General features: G+C 55.9%; 1 protein-coding gene across 1 annotated transcript in view; it reads right to left on the minus strand.

Moving 5' to 3' along the window:
- Positions 1-15,477, minus strand: part of LOC117007027 (protein-arginine deiminase type-2-like) — a 15,990-nt gene continuing 513 nt past the window's right edge. Inside the window, exons 2-17 of the mRNA XM_033079894.1 lie at positions 11,485-11,675; positions 9,583-9,769; positions 9,436-9,505; positions 9,246-9,307; positions 9,047-9,164; positions 8,397-8,522; positions 6,443-6,621; positions 6,197-6,300; positions 5,859-5,970; positions 5,679-5,786; positions 3,430-3,581; positions 2,972-3,116; positions 2,370-2,463; positions 1,192-1,277; positions 934-1,062; positions 1-234 (exon numbers count right to left, since the gene is read on the minus strand). Of these exons, the coding sequence (XP_032935785.1) occupies positions 1-234; positions 934-1,062; positions 1,192-1,277; positions 2,370-2,463; positions 2,972-3,116; positions 3,430-3,581; positions 5,679-5,786; positions 5,859-5,970; positions 6,197-6,300; positions 6,443-6,621; positions 8,397-8,522; positions 9,047-9,164; positions 9,246-9,307; positions 9,436-9,505; positions 9,583-9,769; positions 11,485-11,675 (2,097 nt within the window). The remainder of the gene's footprint in view (positions 235-933; positions 1,063-1,191; positions 1,278-2,369; positions 2,464-2,971; positions 3,117-3,429; positions 3,582-5,678; positions 5,787-5,858; positions 5,971-6,196; positions 6,301-6,442; positions 6,622-8,396; positions 8,523-9,046; positions 9,165-9,245; positions 9,308-9,435; positions 9,506-9,582; positions 9,770-11,484; positions 11,676-15,477) is intronic.

Genomic DNA, 15,477 nt, shown 5'->3' on the forward strand with positions numbered 1-15,477 from the left:
CTACGGCGTGAAGTGCCACCACTTGAAGGCGAAGGGCCGGCGCTGGACGCTGGTGCCGCAGCGCACCTCGCCCAGGCTGCCGTGGTACGAGGCTATGTCCTCCAGGAAGCAGCAGTGCAGCCCCAGTGGCTCCAGCAGCATGCGGATCCGCTGCTCCAGGCAGCACTCGCCGTCTGCCATGGGGCCAAAAGGCTTGGGGATGCCCAGGTCCCTGGCCAGGACAGTCATGGTGACCTGTGGGGTGACACCAGGGGAGAGCGGCATCAGAATGGGTGACACTGAAGGGTTTGAGAATGCCCAGGTCAATCACAGTGACATCAAGGGGACATTGGCATCAGAATGGGTGACACTGAAGGGCTTGGGGATGCCCAGGTCCCTGGCCAGGACAATCAGGGTGACCTGTGGGATGACACCGGGGGACAGCGGAATCAAAATGGGTGACACTGAAGAGTTTGGGGTGCCCAGGTCGGTCATGGTGACCTGTGTGTGACACTGGGGACAGTGGCATCATAATGGCTGACACTGAAAGGTTTGGGGATGACCAAGTCTCTGGCCAGGACAATCATGGTGACCTGCAGAGTGACACCACTGGTGTCAGGATGGATGAAGCCAAAGGAAAAAAGGTGATCACCCTCTTCCATCCTTCTCAGCACCACTTTTGGCAGCTACCTTCCCTCAGGATTCCAAATCCCAAAGAATTCCCTGTTTTTTTATCACTAAAACATGCCTCACCCCTTGAAATTTCACCACTTTTTTTCAAAACCCCACTGCAAGCACCATAAAGCCACCAAGCTGTGTTAGACCTGTGTTTATCTTGGAGATATTTCCCTTTTCTAGACAGCTGACTTTGCTTTTTCAGGAAAACTCTGGGGACTCATCCTGGCTGACTGAGCTGTTTTTTGGGGAGGACCCGAGCACAGGAACCCCCCTTACCGTGTTGGGGAAGTAGGGAACAGCTTTGCCATGCTTGTCCAGCTTGAAGAGGGCCGGCATGTCAATGATGTCCTCCTCCAGCAAGCCCAGCTCCTTCTTGAGGATATCCCTGTTCCAGTCGATGCAGCGCTGCAGGGGATGGAGCAGAGCAGAGAGGGGCCCAAATTCTGCCACTCCCTGCCACGGGGTGGGGTTTGTGCCACGCTGGGGTGGTTGCTGCCAGAAATGGGGGCTGTGACCCAGACTGTCGGGGATTACCTGCACATACTGGTTCTGCTGCGCCAGGACCTCATTGGAGAGCACCTTGTTGATGGTGATGCGCTTGGTGTCTATCCCCCAGTACCCTAAACACACAAAACACCGTCAAAATGCAGCAGCAATGGCAGGAGCCTGGTTTGAGGTGGGGTATAGAGATGTAAAAAGCCCCCAAAATCCCAATTTCCTGATGCTGGGGTCAAAGCTTGGGAAGGTGAGGCGAGGAAATCTCTGCCCCATGGGAAGAGCATTGGAAAAGTCCTGTCATCCATCCTCTTGCCCACAGGAATCTGCTGAATTTCTCCAGAGCATCCCCCTCCATGGGGTCACCCCTGGTCTGGGGATAGCTGGGTCCTCTTGGTGACCTTGGAGATACAGAGACCTTCTTCCAAACCCACCACAGGTCAAAATCACAATGATGAGGTAAAAAAATAGTGCTAATCTGGACAGGAGAGCTGCCAGTTGTCCTGCTCTGTGCTGGAGCTCCATGTCCTTGGAGATACAGAGACCTTGTCCCAACCCCTTCAGAGATCAAAATCACAATGAAAGGGGAAAAATCCATTCAAATCTGGATAGGAGAGCTGCTAGTTGTCCTGCTCTGTGCTGGAGATCCATATCCTTGAAGACTGGAGACCTTCTTCCAAGCCCACCATGGATCAAAATCACAATCAAAGGGAAAAAAACCCAGTTCTAATCTGGACAGGAGAGCTGCCAGTTGTCCTGCTTTGTGCTGGAGCTCCATATTATTGGAGATTGGGGACCTCACAACCCCATCAGGGATCAAAATCAGAATAAAAGGGGAAAAAACAGTTCTGATCTGGACAGGAGAGCTGCCAGTTGTCCTGCTCTGTGCTGGAGCTCTACATCCTTGGAGATACAGAGACCTTCTCTCTTCCTACCCCACCACAGATCAAAATCACAATGAAAGGGAAAAAAAACCCAGTTCTAATCTGGACAGGAGAGCTGCCAGTTGTCCTGCTCCGTGCTGGAGCTCTGCTGGCATTTCCAGAAGCTCCATCCCTGGCAGCAAACATCCCCTCCACGCAGTGCCTTTATCCCTCCCATCCCACTCACTTTCCCGAAATAGGGCCGGAGGAGGCTGGGGGCGGCGGGCAGGCATCCTGCTGAAGGACACCCAGTGGGGAAAATGTCCCCGCATGGCCCCGGCTCTGTCCCCTTGCCTTTGAACATGGTGGCTTCTCCCTGTCCCTCCTTCTGCTTCTCGCGGAAGAGCCGGTAGCAGGCGGCCGGACTGGCCAGCAGCATCCGGAATCGCTGCGGGAACACGGCCGGGATCAGCTGCAGCCCTGCAGCCTCAGGGACTCACTTCTGCAAAAACCTGAGCTGAAACTTCAGTTGCTGTTATCTAGTGCCTCGTTCAACCCATGGAGGGTTTGGGGACCTAAATAGTCATTTTCTGAGACATTCAGGTCAAGGCTTGGTTTTCCTGAGGGAAAAATCTGTGTCAGAAGCAGGAAAAGCCACAAGAGAGGGAAGAGAAATGTTCTGAAAACCTCTGGGAGATGTTGAGCTGTTGCAAACCCCCGGGAATACTAAGGCTGGAATTTCTTGGATACCTTTGCAGGTATCTTTTCTCTTCTATTTGAGTCCATTAATAGCCCAGCAAATCCCGGTTTTTGTGCTCAGATCCCTCCTTTCAGGGTGGGGAATGGAACCCAAGCAAACACCTGCTGGGGTGCCAAAGGAAGGAGCTCCAGGGTTTTCCAAGTGAGATTGGTCCTGGAGGAGGAGCCTTGGGGCAGCATGGGGGGTCTGGGTGTACCTTTTTGTCAGAGGCGGGGACAAAGGTGACAAACTCATTGACTTTTCCCATGGCCAGCCAGTCTGAGTAGAGCTCCACGGGGGCCTGGACACACTGGGCGTAGAGGAAATCCCGCACCAGCCTGGTCATCCTGCGGCCTGTGGATCTGGGGGAAAATTCCCATCAACATCTGCCTGGATTCTTTGATGGGCGGATATTCCCATCAACATCTGCCTGGACACTGGGATTGGGGGAATATTCCCATCAACATCTGCCTGGACACTCAGATTGGGGGATATTCCCATCAACATCTGCCTGGATGCTTGGCTATAAATTGCCACTGAGGTGGAGGAACCTGGGAGCCCCCACCCTGCTCAGGCAGTGGCTGATTAACCCAATTACCCCAATTTTGGTGGTATTTCAGGGCTTTGCTTCCAAATCTGCGTTTTCCCCAAATCTGTATTTTCTCCCTCGCTTACACAGGGAAGCTGCTGCCGATGAGGATCCTTCCCAAGGGATATTCCCTGCCAGCCACAGACACAGGTGGGCTGACCTCTACATTCCCAAAGGAGTCCAGGCTGGCCAGGGCTTCAAAGAGGGGTTCCTTGTGCACGTAGCCGAAATCAGGGCCCTGAGAAAGAGGAAGTGCCCTGAGCCCCTGCTCCTCCCATGGTTTTATCCTGCTGTGGAGTGGGTGAGCACAGTGACAAGGAGGGCACAGAAAAGGCAGGAGGAGAAAGGTCTCGGGGTCATGGAGGGGTGGGAATAATTGGGACAAGCCCGGAGCAGAGCCAGGCCTGGAGCCAGGGCCAGATCTCCTCTGTTCTCCCCAACCAAGGTTTAAATGTCCACATTAAGCCAAGTTTTAAATGTTCACATTAAACCAGGCCAGATCTCCTCTGTTCTCTCTAGCCAAGGTTTCAGTGTCCATGTTAAGCAGGACCAGATCTTTTCTGTTCTCCTGCAGCCAAGGTTTAAGTGTCCACATTAAGCCAAGGTTTAAGTGTTCACATTAAGCCAATTAGGCAGCCCTGAGTGAAGTTCCTGGCTGGCTCTGGGAGGGAGGTGAACTCCAGCCCCCGAGGGTGACTCTGCTCTGGGCTAAGAGCCACCCTAAGGGCTGCACAGCACTTAAATCCTGTTTAAGCCCTGATTTCCAGGAGTTAATATATCTGGGATTGAAGCAGCTGTGTGTGCAGGGCTAATTAGCTCTTGGCTCTGCATGCCAAAGCCCGAGGGAGTGTTAAAAACATGGCAAAAAACGGCAGGGATGGGACCAAAATTCCACTTTCCCTGCGCCCCAGTTGGAGCTGACACAGGCCTGGAGCGCACGGCAGCCCCTGGGATAAGATCAGGTGTCTGTGAGGTTTGAGTTAAATCCCAGTCACTTATCAGGGTTGCGTTTCCATAGGGATAGCCCAAATATACAGGTCAGGAAAAGTGAGCAGGGAGATCTGGGGGTGCTTCCACCCAGAAATTCCCTTTTGAAAGCAAGGGTGTTTGGAGATGCTGGGGTGGAGGGAGCACGGCTTTCCCTGAGGCTCCCTGTGTGTTTCTGGGGTGCATTTCTGCGGGATGGCCACGATCAGATCTCTTTTTCCCTGGGTGCTGAGGGAGGGCCTGAGCACCAGCCACCTGCTCCCAACTCATTTCAGTTTAATAAAACCACGGAGCCTGCCTGGTTTCAACTGTCAGGGGTCTGGTTCATCCCAGGTTTGCGGGTCACATTCAAGTCCTATCAGTTCCTCCCTGATTTTGAGTGGATAATTCCCTCCCATCTCCTTTTTCCCTGGCATGGGCTTCCAGGGGCACAGGGTTTGACCCATGCCCGTGGCGTCAGGCTAAGTATTCCTAGTTGGAAAATGAGATTGGAAAGGTCAGGCTGGGGATTAGGGCAGGCTTCAAAGCAGAAATTGGAGGATAATGTGTTAGCAGCTCACAAGGCTGAAATTGCTGCCCTAAATGTGAGGCAGACCAATTCCTAAAGAGGGCAGATCCATGTGGCTGCCTGCCGGATTTGCTGGATGAATCCAGGACTGGATGTTCCCATGCCAGTCATGAGAAACGATGGATTTCAATGCTCCTGAAAGCCTCCAGCCCTCCCCAGAGGGACAAAAGCTGGGATTTGTCCTTGTCTCCTGTTCCTGCCAGAGCTGAGGCTGCTCTATCACCCGGCTGGGTGTTGGGGACAGCAACTCCATGACTGCCTGGGGGTGTCCTGCCTTTCTGCCCTGGGGATATCTCCAAGGGATTGCCCAATCCAGACTTTTTCCATACTAGGCTCTCCCAAAATGCCCCATCCCAGGCTTGGCCTGGCCCTTTTCCTTGGCCAAGGAGCTGACAGGGAAGTTTCTGGCACTGGCTGCACCCTGTTCTCTTCCAAGGAAGTGAACTGATCCTCTTCTGCTTCTCAGGCAGGGAGGAGGAAAGGAAAAGGCAGCCCATCCCTGGGATGCTTGGGGGAGAAATCCCATCCTAGAGCTTGGCAGGAGCCTTTCATTCCCAGGGGTGTTGGCTCCTCCTTTCCTCTCTGGATCAGAGGTTTCCTGGGGGGCTGGGATGAGGGGGTGAGGCTGGAGTGGCTGGGAGGGAATCTCCATTCTGCTCTCGTTTTCCAGGCAATTCCATGCACAGAGCTGAGGGCAAGGAGAATTTTGGAAATGGGAACATGGGCTGGGTGTGAACCCTGGGAGAAGCTCCACAGGGAATGCAGGGAACCTTTTCTCACCAGCAGCTCCTTGATGGGGAGTTGCTCCATCCCTCTCTCCCGCGGGGAGTCAAGCACCACTGGGAAGCTGTTGTGGGGAGCGTGGGTGTAGCCGAGCCTGATTTCATCCTGGGAAGGGAGGAAATCCCACATGGGGCACCGGCATGGCAGGGTTTTCCCAGTTTTTTAGAGCCCCCCTACCTGCATCCAGCGGTCGCCACGGTTGACGTAGCCAAAGCAAACTTTCATCTTGCAGCTGGCCTTGGCCACCAGGCTCCCGATCTCCTTGGTGAACAGGTAGTTGTCCTTCATGCTGGAGGAGAGGATGGGAAGGATGGGGAAGGGATGGGGAAGGGATGGGGAAGGGATGGAGAAAGATGGGGAAAGATGGGGGGAAGATGGGGGGAAGATGGGGGGAAGATGGGAAGGATGGAAGGAAGGGAAGGGTGGGAAGGATGGGAAGAATGGAAATTCCCTGCTCCCAGCCTATCCCCAGCCTGGTCCCAGGACCGGCAGGGCTGGGGAAGCACCACCTGTACCTGCACACAAAGAAGTTCACCGGGGCCAGGGTGTTGGGGGTCATGATCCACGGAGCCACCCGGAACACCACGGTGTCTGTGAAGATCGGCGAGTGGGGGATGCCCTGAGGGAGCCAAGCTGAAATCAGGGACATTCCCCACACCATTCCCCCGAGGTCATTTTTGGCATGGGTTAACGGGCTCTATTCCAGCACCATCCCAATCTCCCAGGTACCCTGTTCCCAGGAGTTCCCAGGAGTTCCCGACCTCGGCCAGCGGCTCCAGGAGGCTGACGTGGATGGACACCAGCCCGGAGAAGGTCTCGTCGGGGAAGCGCAGCCCCTCCACGAAGAAGTCGAGCTCAGCGTCGCCGCCCGGGTAGGGCACGGCGTGGAAGAGCTTCCTGCGGCCCAGCACCTGCACGTAGCGCTGCCCGAAGAAGGGATCTGCCAGGAACAGGAACAAGTCCCCAGGTTTATTGGCATTATTCACCCGTTTCCACGCTCAACGGGGTTGGGTTTCCACAGGGATGAACTCAAATATACAGGTCAGGAAAAGTGAGCAGGGAGATCTGGGGGTGCTTCCACCCAGAAATTCCCTTTTGAAAGCAAGGGTGTTTGGAGATGCTGGGGTGGAGGGAGCACGGCTTTCCCTGAGGCTCCCTGTGTGTTTCTGGGTGCATTTCTGCGGGACGGCCACGATCAGATCCCTCAGATGTCTGAGGAGATCCAGCTGTGAGAGGCACCTTGAAGCAGGAGCTGAGGGAGTTGGAAATTTTGTTGTGGACAAGAGGGATGAGGGGAAATGTCACTGGGCAGTATTTCTTCGGATGGAGCAGCCCTTGGGAAGTTTCTCATGGAGTTTCTGCCCCTCCACAGGAGGACAATGCCCTGGCCTCCCCCCTGCGTGGAGCAACGAGCCTGAGCTCCTCCACAGCACATTCCTGGCTGGGTGAGGGATTTCATTCCCAGAAAATAAAATCCCAGTGCCCACAGTGAGGGATGAGAAGGGGATGTGCTCTGGAGCGTGCTGCCAGCATGGATAAAGCAGCTGGGTGACCTCCAGTTTAACAGCCCAGCCCTGCTGGCAGCTGAGAATTATTCAATTTTCTGAAAAATATCCCAATTTATCTCTATATTTATCCTTGTTTTTAATGGAAATTCCATTTTCTGAAAAGCATCCCAATTTATCTCCTTATTTATTGTTATTTTTATTGGAAATTTTTCAATTTTCTGAAAAAGACATCCCAATTTATCTCTTTACTCCCTGTATGTTTAACCACCAGGAGTGAGAAGCACTGGAAGCAGGAACCAGAAAAAGAAATAATTTAAAAACAAAGGATAAAAGAAAGAAACTCAAACCCCGTGAAGTTTGCAGCAGTGGGCTCTGCTTCCCAGCACTTCCTGAGATTTATTCTGCTTCTTTTTACCCCAAAACAGAGCCAGTAGCTGGAATTGCCTGGGCAGGAACAGCCTCACATCCCTGGGCTCTCCTAGGAGCCAGGAGATGGAGCTGAACTCTCACAGCTGGAGGAAAATGAGCCAAAAGCAGCTTCTCTTTCATCATTTTCACTTCCCTGCCCCTGCACCTGAGGATTAGGTTCTCAGGGGCCCAAACAAAACATTATTTATGTTTAATTCCCTGTTTTTTTTAGAAAAACCCCTACACCAGGCTGTTTGCTGCCACTCATTTCTGCGTGGCCTTTGTGTCCCCCTCCCTCTGCTTGTTCACCCCCAGGGTTTTCTACCTGATGGAAAAGAGGGAAAGATGGGGGGAGATGGGGAAGGGATGTTGGAGGCATGGTCTGAGGGGCACGGGCAGGACAAGGTCAGAGATGGGAAGGAAAAGGCTTGTGGGGACCTCAAAGTAATCAGGGGGGAAGGGAAAGGGGAAGGGAAAGGGGAAAGGGAAGATGGGGCAGAAGAGGAAGGGTGGAGGAAGAACAGGAAGAGGAGGAAGGAGCAGAAAAGGAAGAGAAAGAGAAGGAAGGGGAAGAGAAGGAAGGGGAAGAGAAGAGGAAGAAAGGGAAGAGGAGGAAGTGGAACAGGAGGAAGGAAGGGGAAATGGAGGAAGAGGCAGAGGAAGGAGGCAGAGGAAGGAGGGGAAAAGGAGGAAGGGGCTGAAGAGGAAGGGGGAGAGGAAGAAGGGGAAGGGGAGGAAGGGGAAAAGGAGGAAGGGGAAAATGAGGAAGGGGAGCAGGAGGAGCTGAGGAAGGCCTTACTCTGCACATGGAAGACCCCAACTTTATCGGCGTCACTGACAGACACGGAGAGGACGATTTCGTAGCCCCGGGGCAGGCGCTGGGGCCCCTCTGTCCTCAACACCATCTGAGCCATGTCCAGCAGATCTGGGGGCAAATGGAGTGAATTGGGTGGTGTTTTCCATGTTCCCTTCTTTCTTCCCAAGAAACCTGCTCTTCCTTTCCCACCAGCATGGGCACGCAGGCAAACCAGAGCTTGTGCCCGTGACCCACATGCCCTTTTCCCTTCTCCCTGCCCATCCCTGGCACAGCCGGTCCGTGACCTCGGAATGCCGCGTGGGCTGAGTTTTCCAGGAATGGGTGGGTGGATTCCTGGCTGCCAGCCTTGTGCCTCACCCCGTGCTCCTCTCACCTGCATGGAGCATCCCTGGCCCGTGCCCAGCCAGCCCTGGAACCACAGCCGTTCCCTGGCCCTGCCTCTGTGCCCTGCCTGGCTCCAGTGAGTTGGCGCGGCATTAATTCCACAGAAATTCCCATGTGGGAAGCTTGCTCAGCAGCTGGTGGGGAGCAGCTGGGTGCTGGGCTGCATGCTGGGCTGGGTGCCTCTCAGGAAAGGTCACAGAGAGGGGATGATGGGGATTTTGGGGACAGGGCATTTGGGGAGCCGTTACCTTCTCTGTTGAACACCTGCTCGCTGTCGCAGTCGGAGGGTGGAATGAAGGGGAACTCCTTGTCACAGCTGACCAGCAGGATGGCCCCATGTCCTTTTGGTCCCCAGGCCCAGCTTGCCTAAAGCACCCCTGAGGCTCAGCAAGCTCAGGATCCACAGAGCCTGTGGATTTTCCATAGGGTGGTGGGGGGCTGGAGTACCTTGTTGGGGCTGTTCTTTTCCACCACCCCATCCCGATCCGCATCCACGTCCAGGGAGATTCCTGTGGGGACAGAGCTGCCTCATCCCCAGGCATGGCGAGAGGCTTGGCTGCCAAAGCCTCAGACCCAGCAAACCTGGCTTTGCTGTCCCCATCCCTGCCCCTGCTCCAAGGATTGACTTCAGACTCACCGACACCGGTGAGGAACACTCCAGTTTGGTTGATGGGCTTCCCTCCATCTGCGTAAAAGCTGACTGTGACCTGCGAACCCCAAATGCCTTGTTGGGGCAGGATGTTCTCCCTCCGTGGAGTCCCACTCCTGGGATCCCATTCCTCACCTTGTTGTCGTTGACCTCGGAGCTGGCCCGGCTCATGCTGAACCTCAGCACTGTCCCCTCGTCCAGCGGCCACCGCATGCTGGCTCCAGCCACGGCCTCGGGCTCGGCATGGCCATGGAACAGCACATCCACGCTGACCCCCTCGGTGTGCTTCACGCCAAAGGCCACAGCCCCAGCAGGGGCCGCCCTGCCAGAAACACCCGGAATTTTGAGCGATTTGCAGGGCCAGCACAGCGTTCCCACCGGGATTCATTCACTGCCCGGAGCGCGGCCAAGACCAGGCACGCTGGCGTCTCCACGCTCACCGCCGGCACCTTCCTGCCCTGCTCCTGCTCCTGAACTGGAATTAGCCCGGGTTTAGGGCTGGTTTAGCCCCGTGAGTGTTTGAAGCCATCGCTGTGGGTAAGGATCTGTAATAATCCCAACCAGCCTGGCTTCCCACTTCCATGCAGAAATCCTTGGGTTTTTTCCTCCTCAAAACACTGCGGCCATCCCTCTGAGAGGCTTTTCCATTGGGAACTCTCATTGCTGGGGGATTTTATCCAGCCCAAAGCTCTCAGTGCTGCCCTGCTCCCAGTCCGATGTGTCCTTGCTCTTCCCCTCTCCTGGGTCCTTTTCCCGAATTTCCCTGCGTTTCCAGGTTTTTATTTTTGGGCTCTTTGCCCTGACACCCGAGAGCTCGCAATGCTCGGGTTTCTTGGATGCCACTGGTCCCATCAAACCTGCACCCTTGGCAAGGGGGGGAGGAAATCCGAGAGCTCCTTTGCTCCCGCCTGGGTGTTCCTTAAATCCTTAAATTGCTTTTAATTACACATAGAAAAACTGGTTTGGTTTCCTAGTTCCTTGGATCTGGGGATCCCACTGGGAAGGGATTTGGCCTGGAGAGGTGCCAGGGGAGCTGGGATTGCGCTGAGACTGCGCTGCTTGGCTTGAATATCGAGGCTGGGATTTGCAACAGCAGCACTAACCAGAATCCAGCCTGGAATGAGCTTTTCACCTTTTTTTTCCCTTGGGGGGAACAATTATCCTGAAGTTCAGCGTTTGGTTGGTTTTAGGAAGGCAGGGTTGGCACTGTGGGGATTTCCCACTTTCCCAAGGTTTTAGTCGTGAGATTTTGTGATCTTCCCTAATTTTGCAGCACCTCCCTGGGCTCCTGCTCATCCCTCTGCTCTCCAGCAGTTCCCTGAAGTGCCCCTGGATCTGCTGACCCCAGACTGGGGTAAATCCAGGCATGGTAAAAGCTTTCCAGGAATTCTTGCAGCTCTGCAAAGCCTGGGGAGGGTTTTGCCCACAAATTGCATCAAAATGGTGTCAGGGCTGTGAGGTTTGAGGAAGCAGAGGGAAAAACGAGGAGCAGGGATTCCCAGAGAAATAAACAGGGGAAAGGTGAGGAGAAAGGTGAAGATGGAGGAGCAGGGTAAGTTTTGGGAGTCCCACTCATCTGTGGACATCCGTGTAACTGCCCAGCAGCTGTGGGGTTTGGGAAAGCAGGAGGAAAAAGGAGGAGCAGGGATTTACAGAGGGAAAAGCAGAGTTGAGGAGTGGAGGAGGAGGAAAGGAAGTTTTGTGCGGATCCCACTCACCCCTGGACTTTGGCGCGGATGTGGCTGCCCGGCAGCTGCGGGGTTTGGGAAAACGGGAGGAGAAATGAGGAGCAGGGATTTGCAGAAGGAAAAATTAGAAGCAGCGATCCCCAGAGGGAAAAACAGGGGGAAAGGCGGAGGAGGAAGGGAAGTTTTGGGGTCCCTCTCACCCATGGAAATTGGTGCAGATGTGGCTGTGCAGCAGCTGAGGGGTTTGGGAAAAGAGGAGGAAAAACGAGGAGCAGGGATTTGCAGAAGGTAAAGCCGGGGTAAGGTGGAGGAGAAGGAGGAGGAAGGGGAGTTTTGGGGTCCCTCTCACCCAAACACGTCGGCGCGGACGTGGCCGCCCAGCACGCACAGGGCCTCGATGCGGTTCCCGTGCTGCAGCCGCAGCGTGCGGGGCTCCCCCGGCATCTCCCCGGCCATGGGCACCGGGACCTGCCCCGCCGAGCCGCTGCTGCTCCGTTCCCCGGCCCGGCCTCCCTCCTCCTCCTCCCGGGACTCGCGGGGCTGGGATGACAATCGGAGCGAGGGGGCGGCTGGGCTGGACCTCGGAAAGCTCTGAAAATGGTCTGTGGGGGAGGGATGGACAGGGGTGGACAGAGATGGACAGGGAGGGATGGACAGGGGTGGACAGCGAGGGACAGGAATGGACAGGGAAGGATGGACAGGGGTGGACAGCGAGGGAGGGAGGGCAGCTGGCCCCAGACCTGGCCGGTTCCCAGCCCTGGGCGAGGAGCTCCCCCAGCTGTCCCCAGCTCCCGGTCCCTCCTCGCCTCCCTGACCCCAGCCTGGGTTCCCCAAGGCGGATTTGCGGCATTTTTGGATCTGGCCGCATCCCTGGGATGCATTTCATCCTCTCTTTCTGCTCTCTAGGGAAAATCCCTGCCTGCTCTCGCTTTCCCAGCCTTGAGGCAAGAGCAGAACTCTCCTTTTTTTTCCCCCCATTGCTTATTTTCAAAGGGAAACTGGGAAGCAGTGGCTGCTGAAGGGAGCTCTGAGCTGGTTTTGTCACCCCGGGCCGCTCCGGAGCGATTCCCGCCCACGCGGGGTTTGCATCGTTTATTAACACCCGGCTAAATATTCATTTTCCAGCCCAAACTGTTGCCCCAGATCCTGGAAGCCGCAAGCAATTAGCGAGCGGCAGCAGAGCTCAGGTGGATGTTCCTTATTTCCATCCCTCTCGGGCTTCCCTTTTCCAGCTCGAGCTTCCCTCCGTGGCGGTGGATGTTCCCGACATTTATAGGGATCATCCTCCCCCTGGAATCCCCCCATGGAATGAGGGGGAATGGGATGGGATTTAAAGCCCTTCCAGCCCAAATAATTCCGGGATTCTGGTGGGGAATATCCCGGGTGAGCATCCAGGCCAGGAGCTGGGAAGTTCAGGGCTGGGAAAACAGGGAATCTGAATTAATAGAGATTATTTCCACTGGAATTGGGATCATTTCCACTCGAATTCGGTTTTTCCACGGAGCTGTCCCACGGTTGTGCCGGGATCGGGAGGGATTCGGTTTATCTCTACATCTGACTCGCGGTTTCCCGGTGAATTCCCAGGAGCTGGGACCAAATCCCAACCTGGGGTTTGGGAACAGCCCCATTCCCGAGGGTTTTCCCGGAGCTGGAAAGCTGGGATTTGCTCTCCCCGCGAGCCCGCTCGGGGGTCCGGGGGTCGTTTCGGCTCCAGGCACGGAATTCCAGGGGGTGGGAGGGAAATGTTCACCGGAGCCCGCCGGGCTGCTCCTTCTTGTTCAGGAGGTGCCAAAAGGTGCCCGTGCCCAGCCGTGCCCGTTCCTGCCCGGAATTCGGGCTGGAGGTGCTGGGGCAGAGCTGGGGCAGAGCTGGGGCAGAGCTGGGGCTGGGGGGAGAAATCAGTGGGGCAGAGCTGGGGCTGTGCTGGTACCTGTGGGGGGAATTTATAGGGCAGAGCTGGGGCTGGGGGTGGAATCTGTGGGGCAGAGCTGGGGCACAGCAGGAGACGTGTGGGGCAGAGCAGGAGGTAGCTCCTAGGTGGGATGGGGGATGCGAGTCCTCGCTGCCTGCCTGGGGTGGTGCCGAGAGAAAACCGAAAGGAACCCTAATGAAGCCTAAAGAAACCTTAAGAAAACCTAAAGCAAATCTTGAGAAAACCTAAAGAAACCAAAAGAAAACCTAAAGAGAACAAAAATAAAACATAAAGAAACTCAAAGAAGCCCAAAGAAACCTCCAGAAGCCCAAGCCCAGCCGAGCCCGGCGGGCTTTGATAACTGGTTCCATGTCTCGCCCTACTGCAAGTAATTAGGCTGACACGGCTCGTAAAGGTTCCTGCCTGCAATCTGCATGCAGGGTAATTAACGAGGGGTAATTAACGACCTGTAATTATCGGCTAAGGGAGATTATCAAACTTTCCTTGGCAGAGTGGTGCTGCAGGATGGGCGAGGAGCGACGCCCCGCAGGGATCCCGCAGGGATCCGGCTGTTCCTGAGGGTCGTGTCTGGTTTAAGGGGGGCTTGGAACGGGCTAGAACTGGGGAAAAGGGGCTGGAACTGGGGAAGGATGGAAGCTGGAATTGGGCGAAAGCCGAAGGCAGCCCCCAGGACAGGCTGCCCCAGCTCCTAGGTGTGATGGACAGGCGGGATCCTGTCCGTCATGTGCCACTTTCCCAGGACAAGCTGTAATTAGGGAGAAGCGCTCAGCTCCGGCTGGGCTGGGTGACTTCAAACCCTCCTGTCCCTGAGCACGGCACGTCGGAGCTGATGGCAGGTGGAGGAGGAAGAGGAGGGAGTGCAGGTTCCACCAAAAACCTCCCGGGATTTGGGGCTGGGTGAGATCTGCAACGGCTCGGAACGGGCTGGAACTGAGCTGCAAAACCCACCCAGCCCTGAAAGGTTCACCCCTATGCCCAGGGATGTGATCCTGCTGGATTTTGGAGAGCACAGACATTCCAGCCCTGAAAGGTTTGGGCCCTGTGTCCCCTCCATACCCAGGGATGTGATCCCACTGGACTTTCAGGAGCACAGCTGTCCCAGCTCCCGCTGTGCTCACGGCAGCGCTGAACTCCCCTCCCTGCGGATTCCAGAGTGCCCAAATCCTGCTCCCCCAGCCTCAGGTGTGTTCCTGTCCAGCCCCAAACCAGCTGAGCAGGCTCAGAGCACGGCCCTGGCCCCTGCCTAGTGTAAACCAGTGCAACCAGCAGCCTCTGGTGGGGAGCCCAGCCCGCAGCTCTGCTGGGACGCTGCTCTGGGGCTGTTCCACCATTCTGGCTCCCAGCTCAGGGATCCGTCAGGGCTCGTGCTCCTCAGGAAAGCCCGGAGAGCCAGCACCATTCCCAGCAGGAATTTGGGTGTGGAAAATGGAGTTTTATCCACCATCTCCAGGGATAAGCTGGAAATGCCATCCGTGTTCCCTGCTGGAGCATCCTGGCCGCTCCTCTGGGCTCCTCGAGTTACTGAAGCTGTTCTGGGGTATGAGACACGGAGCTGGGAGTGGTTGCCGCAGTTGAGGTGGGAGGGAGCCCTTTCCCCTTTCCTGGAACCCTTTCGCCTTTCCCGAGCCTGGCTGGGCTCATCCCAGCAGTTGGATCCCACAGGGAATTCCCTGCTCCCACAGCTGAGGACGTGCAGCTCGGTGCAGTGATGGCTCCGGCTCCTCTGAACCCCTTCTACCTTCCCTGGACTTTTTCCTGCTTCTCCCCACAGGGGTTTGGCTCTTCCCAGCCTCTCCTTCCCATTCCCTGTCCCAAACACATCCCATCCTTCCTATTCCCTGTCCCAAACACATGCCGCCCCATTTCTTCTGTGGCACAGGGACACTTTGGAGCTGTCCCCTCTGTTCCCTGGGATGAGCTGTGTGGCACAGGGACACCCTGGAGCTGCTCCCTCTGTTCCCTGGGATGAGCTGTGTGGCACAGGCACACTCTGGAACTGCCCGCTCTGTTCCCTGGGATGAGCTGTGTGGCACAGCGACACTCTGGAGCTGCTCCCTCTGTTCCCTGGGATGAGCTGTGTGGCACAGGGACACTCTGGAGCTGCTCCCTGCAGGCAGGGCCTCCCTCCCACTCCAGCCAGATTTCCCGCTCGCGGGCAGGGATCCTCTGGGATGGGACGACCCAGAGATCGATGGATATCTGCTGGAATGAGCTTCCAGCAAAGGGGATCTTTCCGGTGGGATCTCAGCCTGAAAACACTCCACTCCCCTGAACCTCGAGGTCCCAGCAAGACACAGAGGAGTTTGAATTTCCTCGGGAGGCCTCTGGTTGTTGGCTGTTGTTGTTTTCCCCTTCCCTGCCTGCCCCATAACCAGTTCTCCCTGCCCCATCCCCGTCCTCGGGATGGTT

This window comes from Catharus ustulatus, chromosome 24, assembly GCF_009819885.2.
Source record: "Catharus ustulatus isolate bCatUst1 chromosome 24, bCatUst1.pri.v2, whole genome shotgun sequence".
Taxonomy (NCBI): domain Eukaryota; kingdom Metazoa; phylum Chordata; class Aves; order Passeriformes; family Turdidae; genus Catharus; species Catharus ustulatus.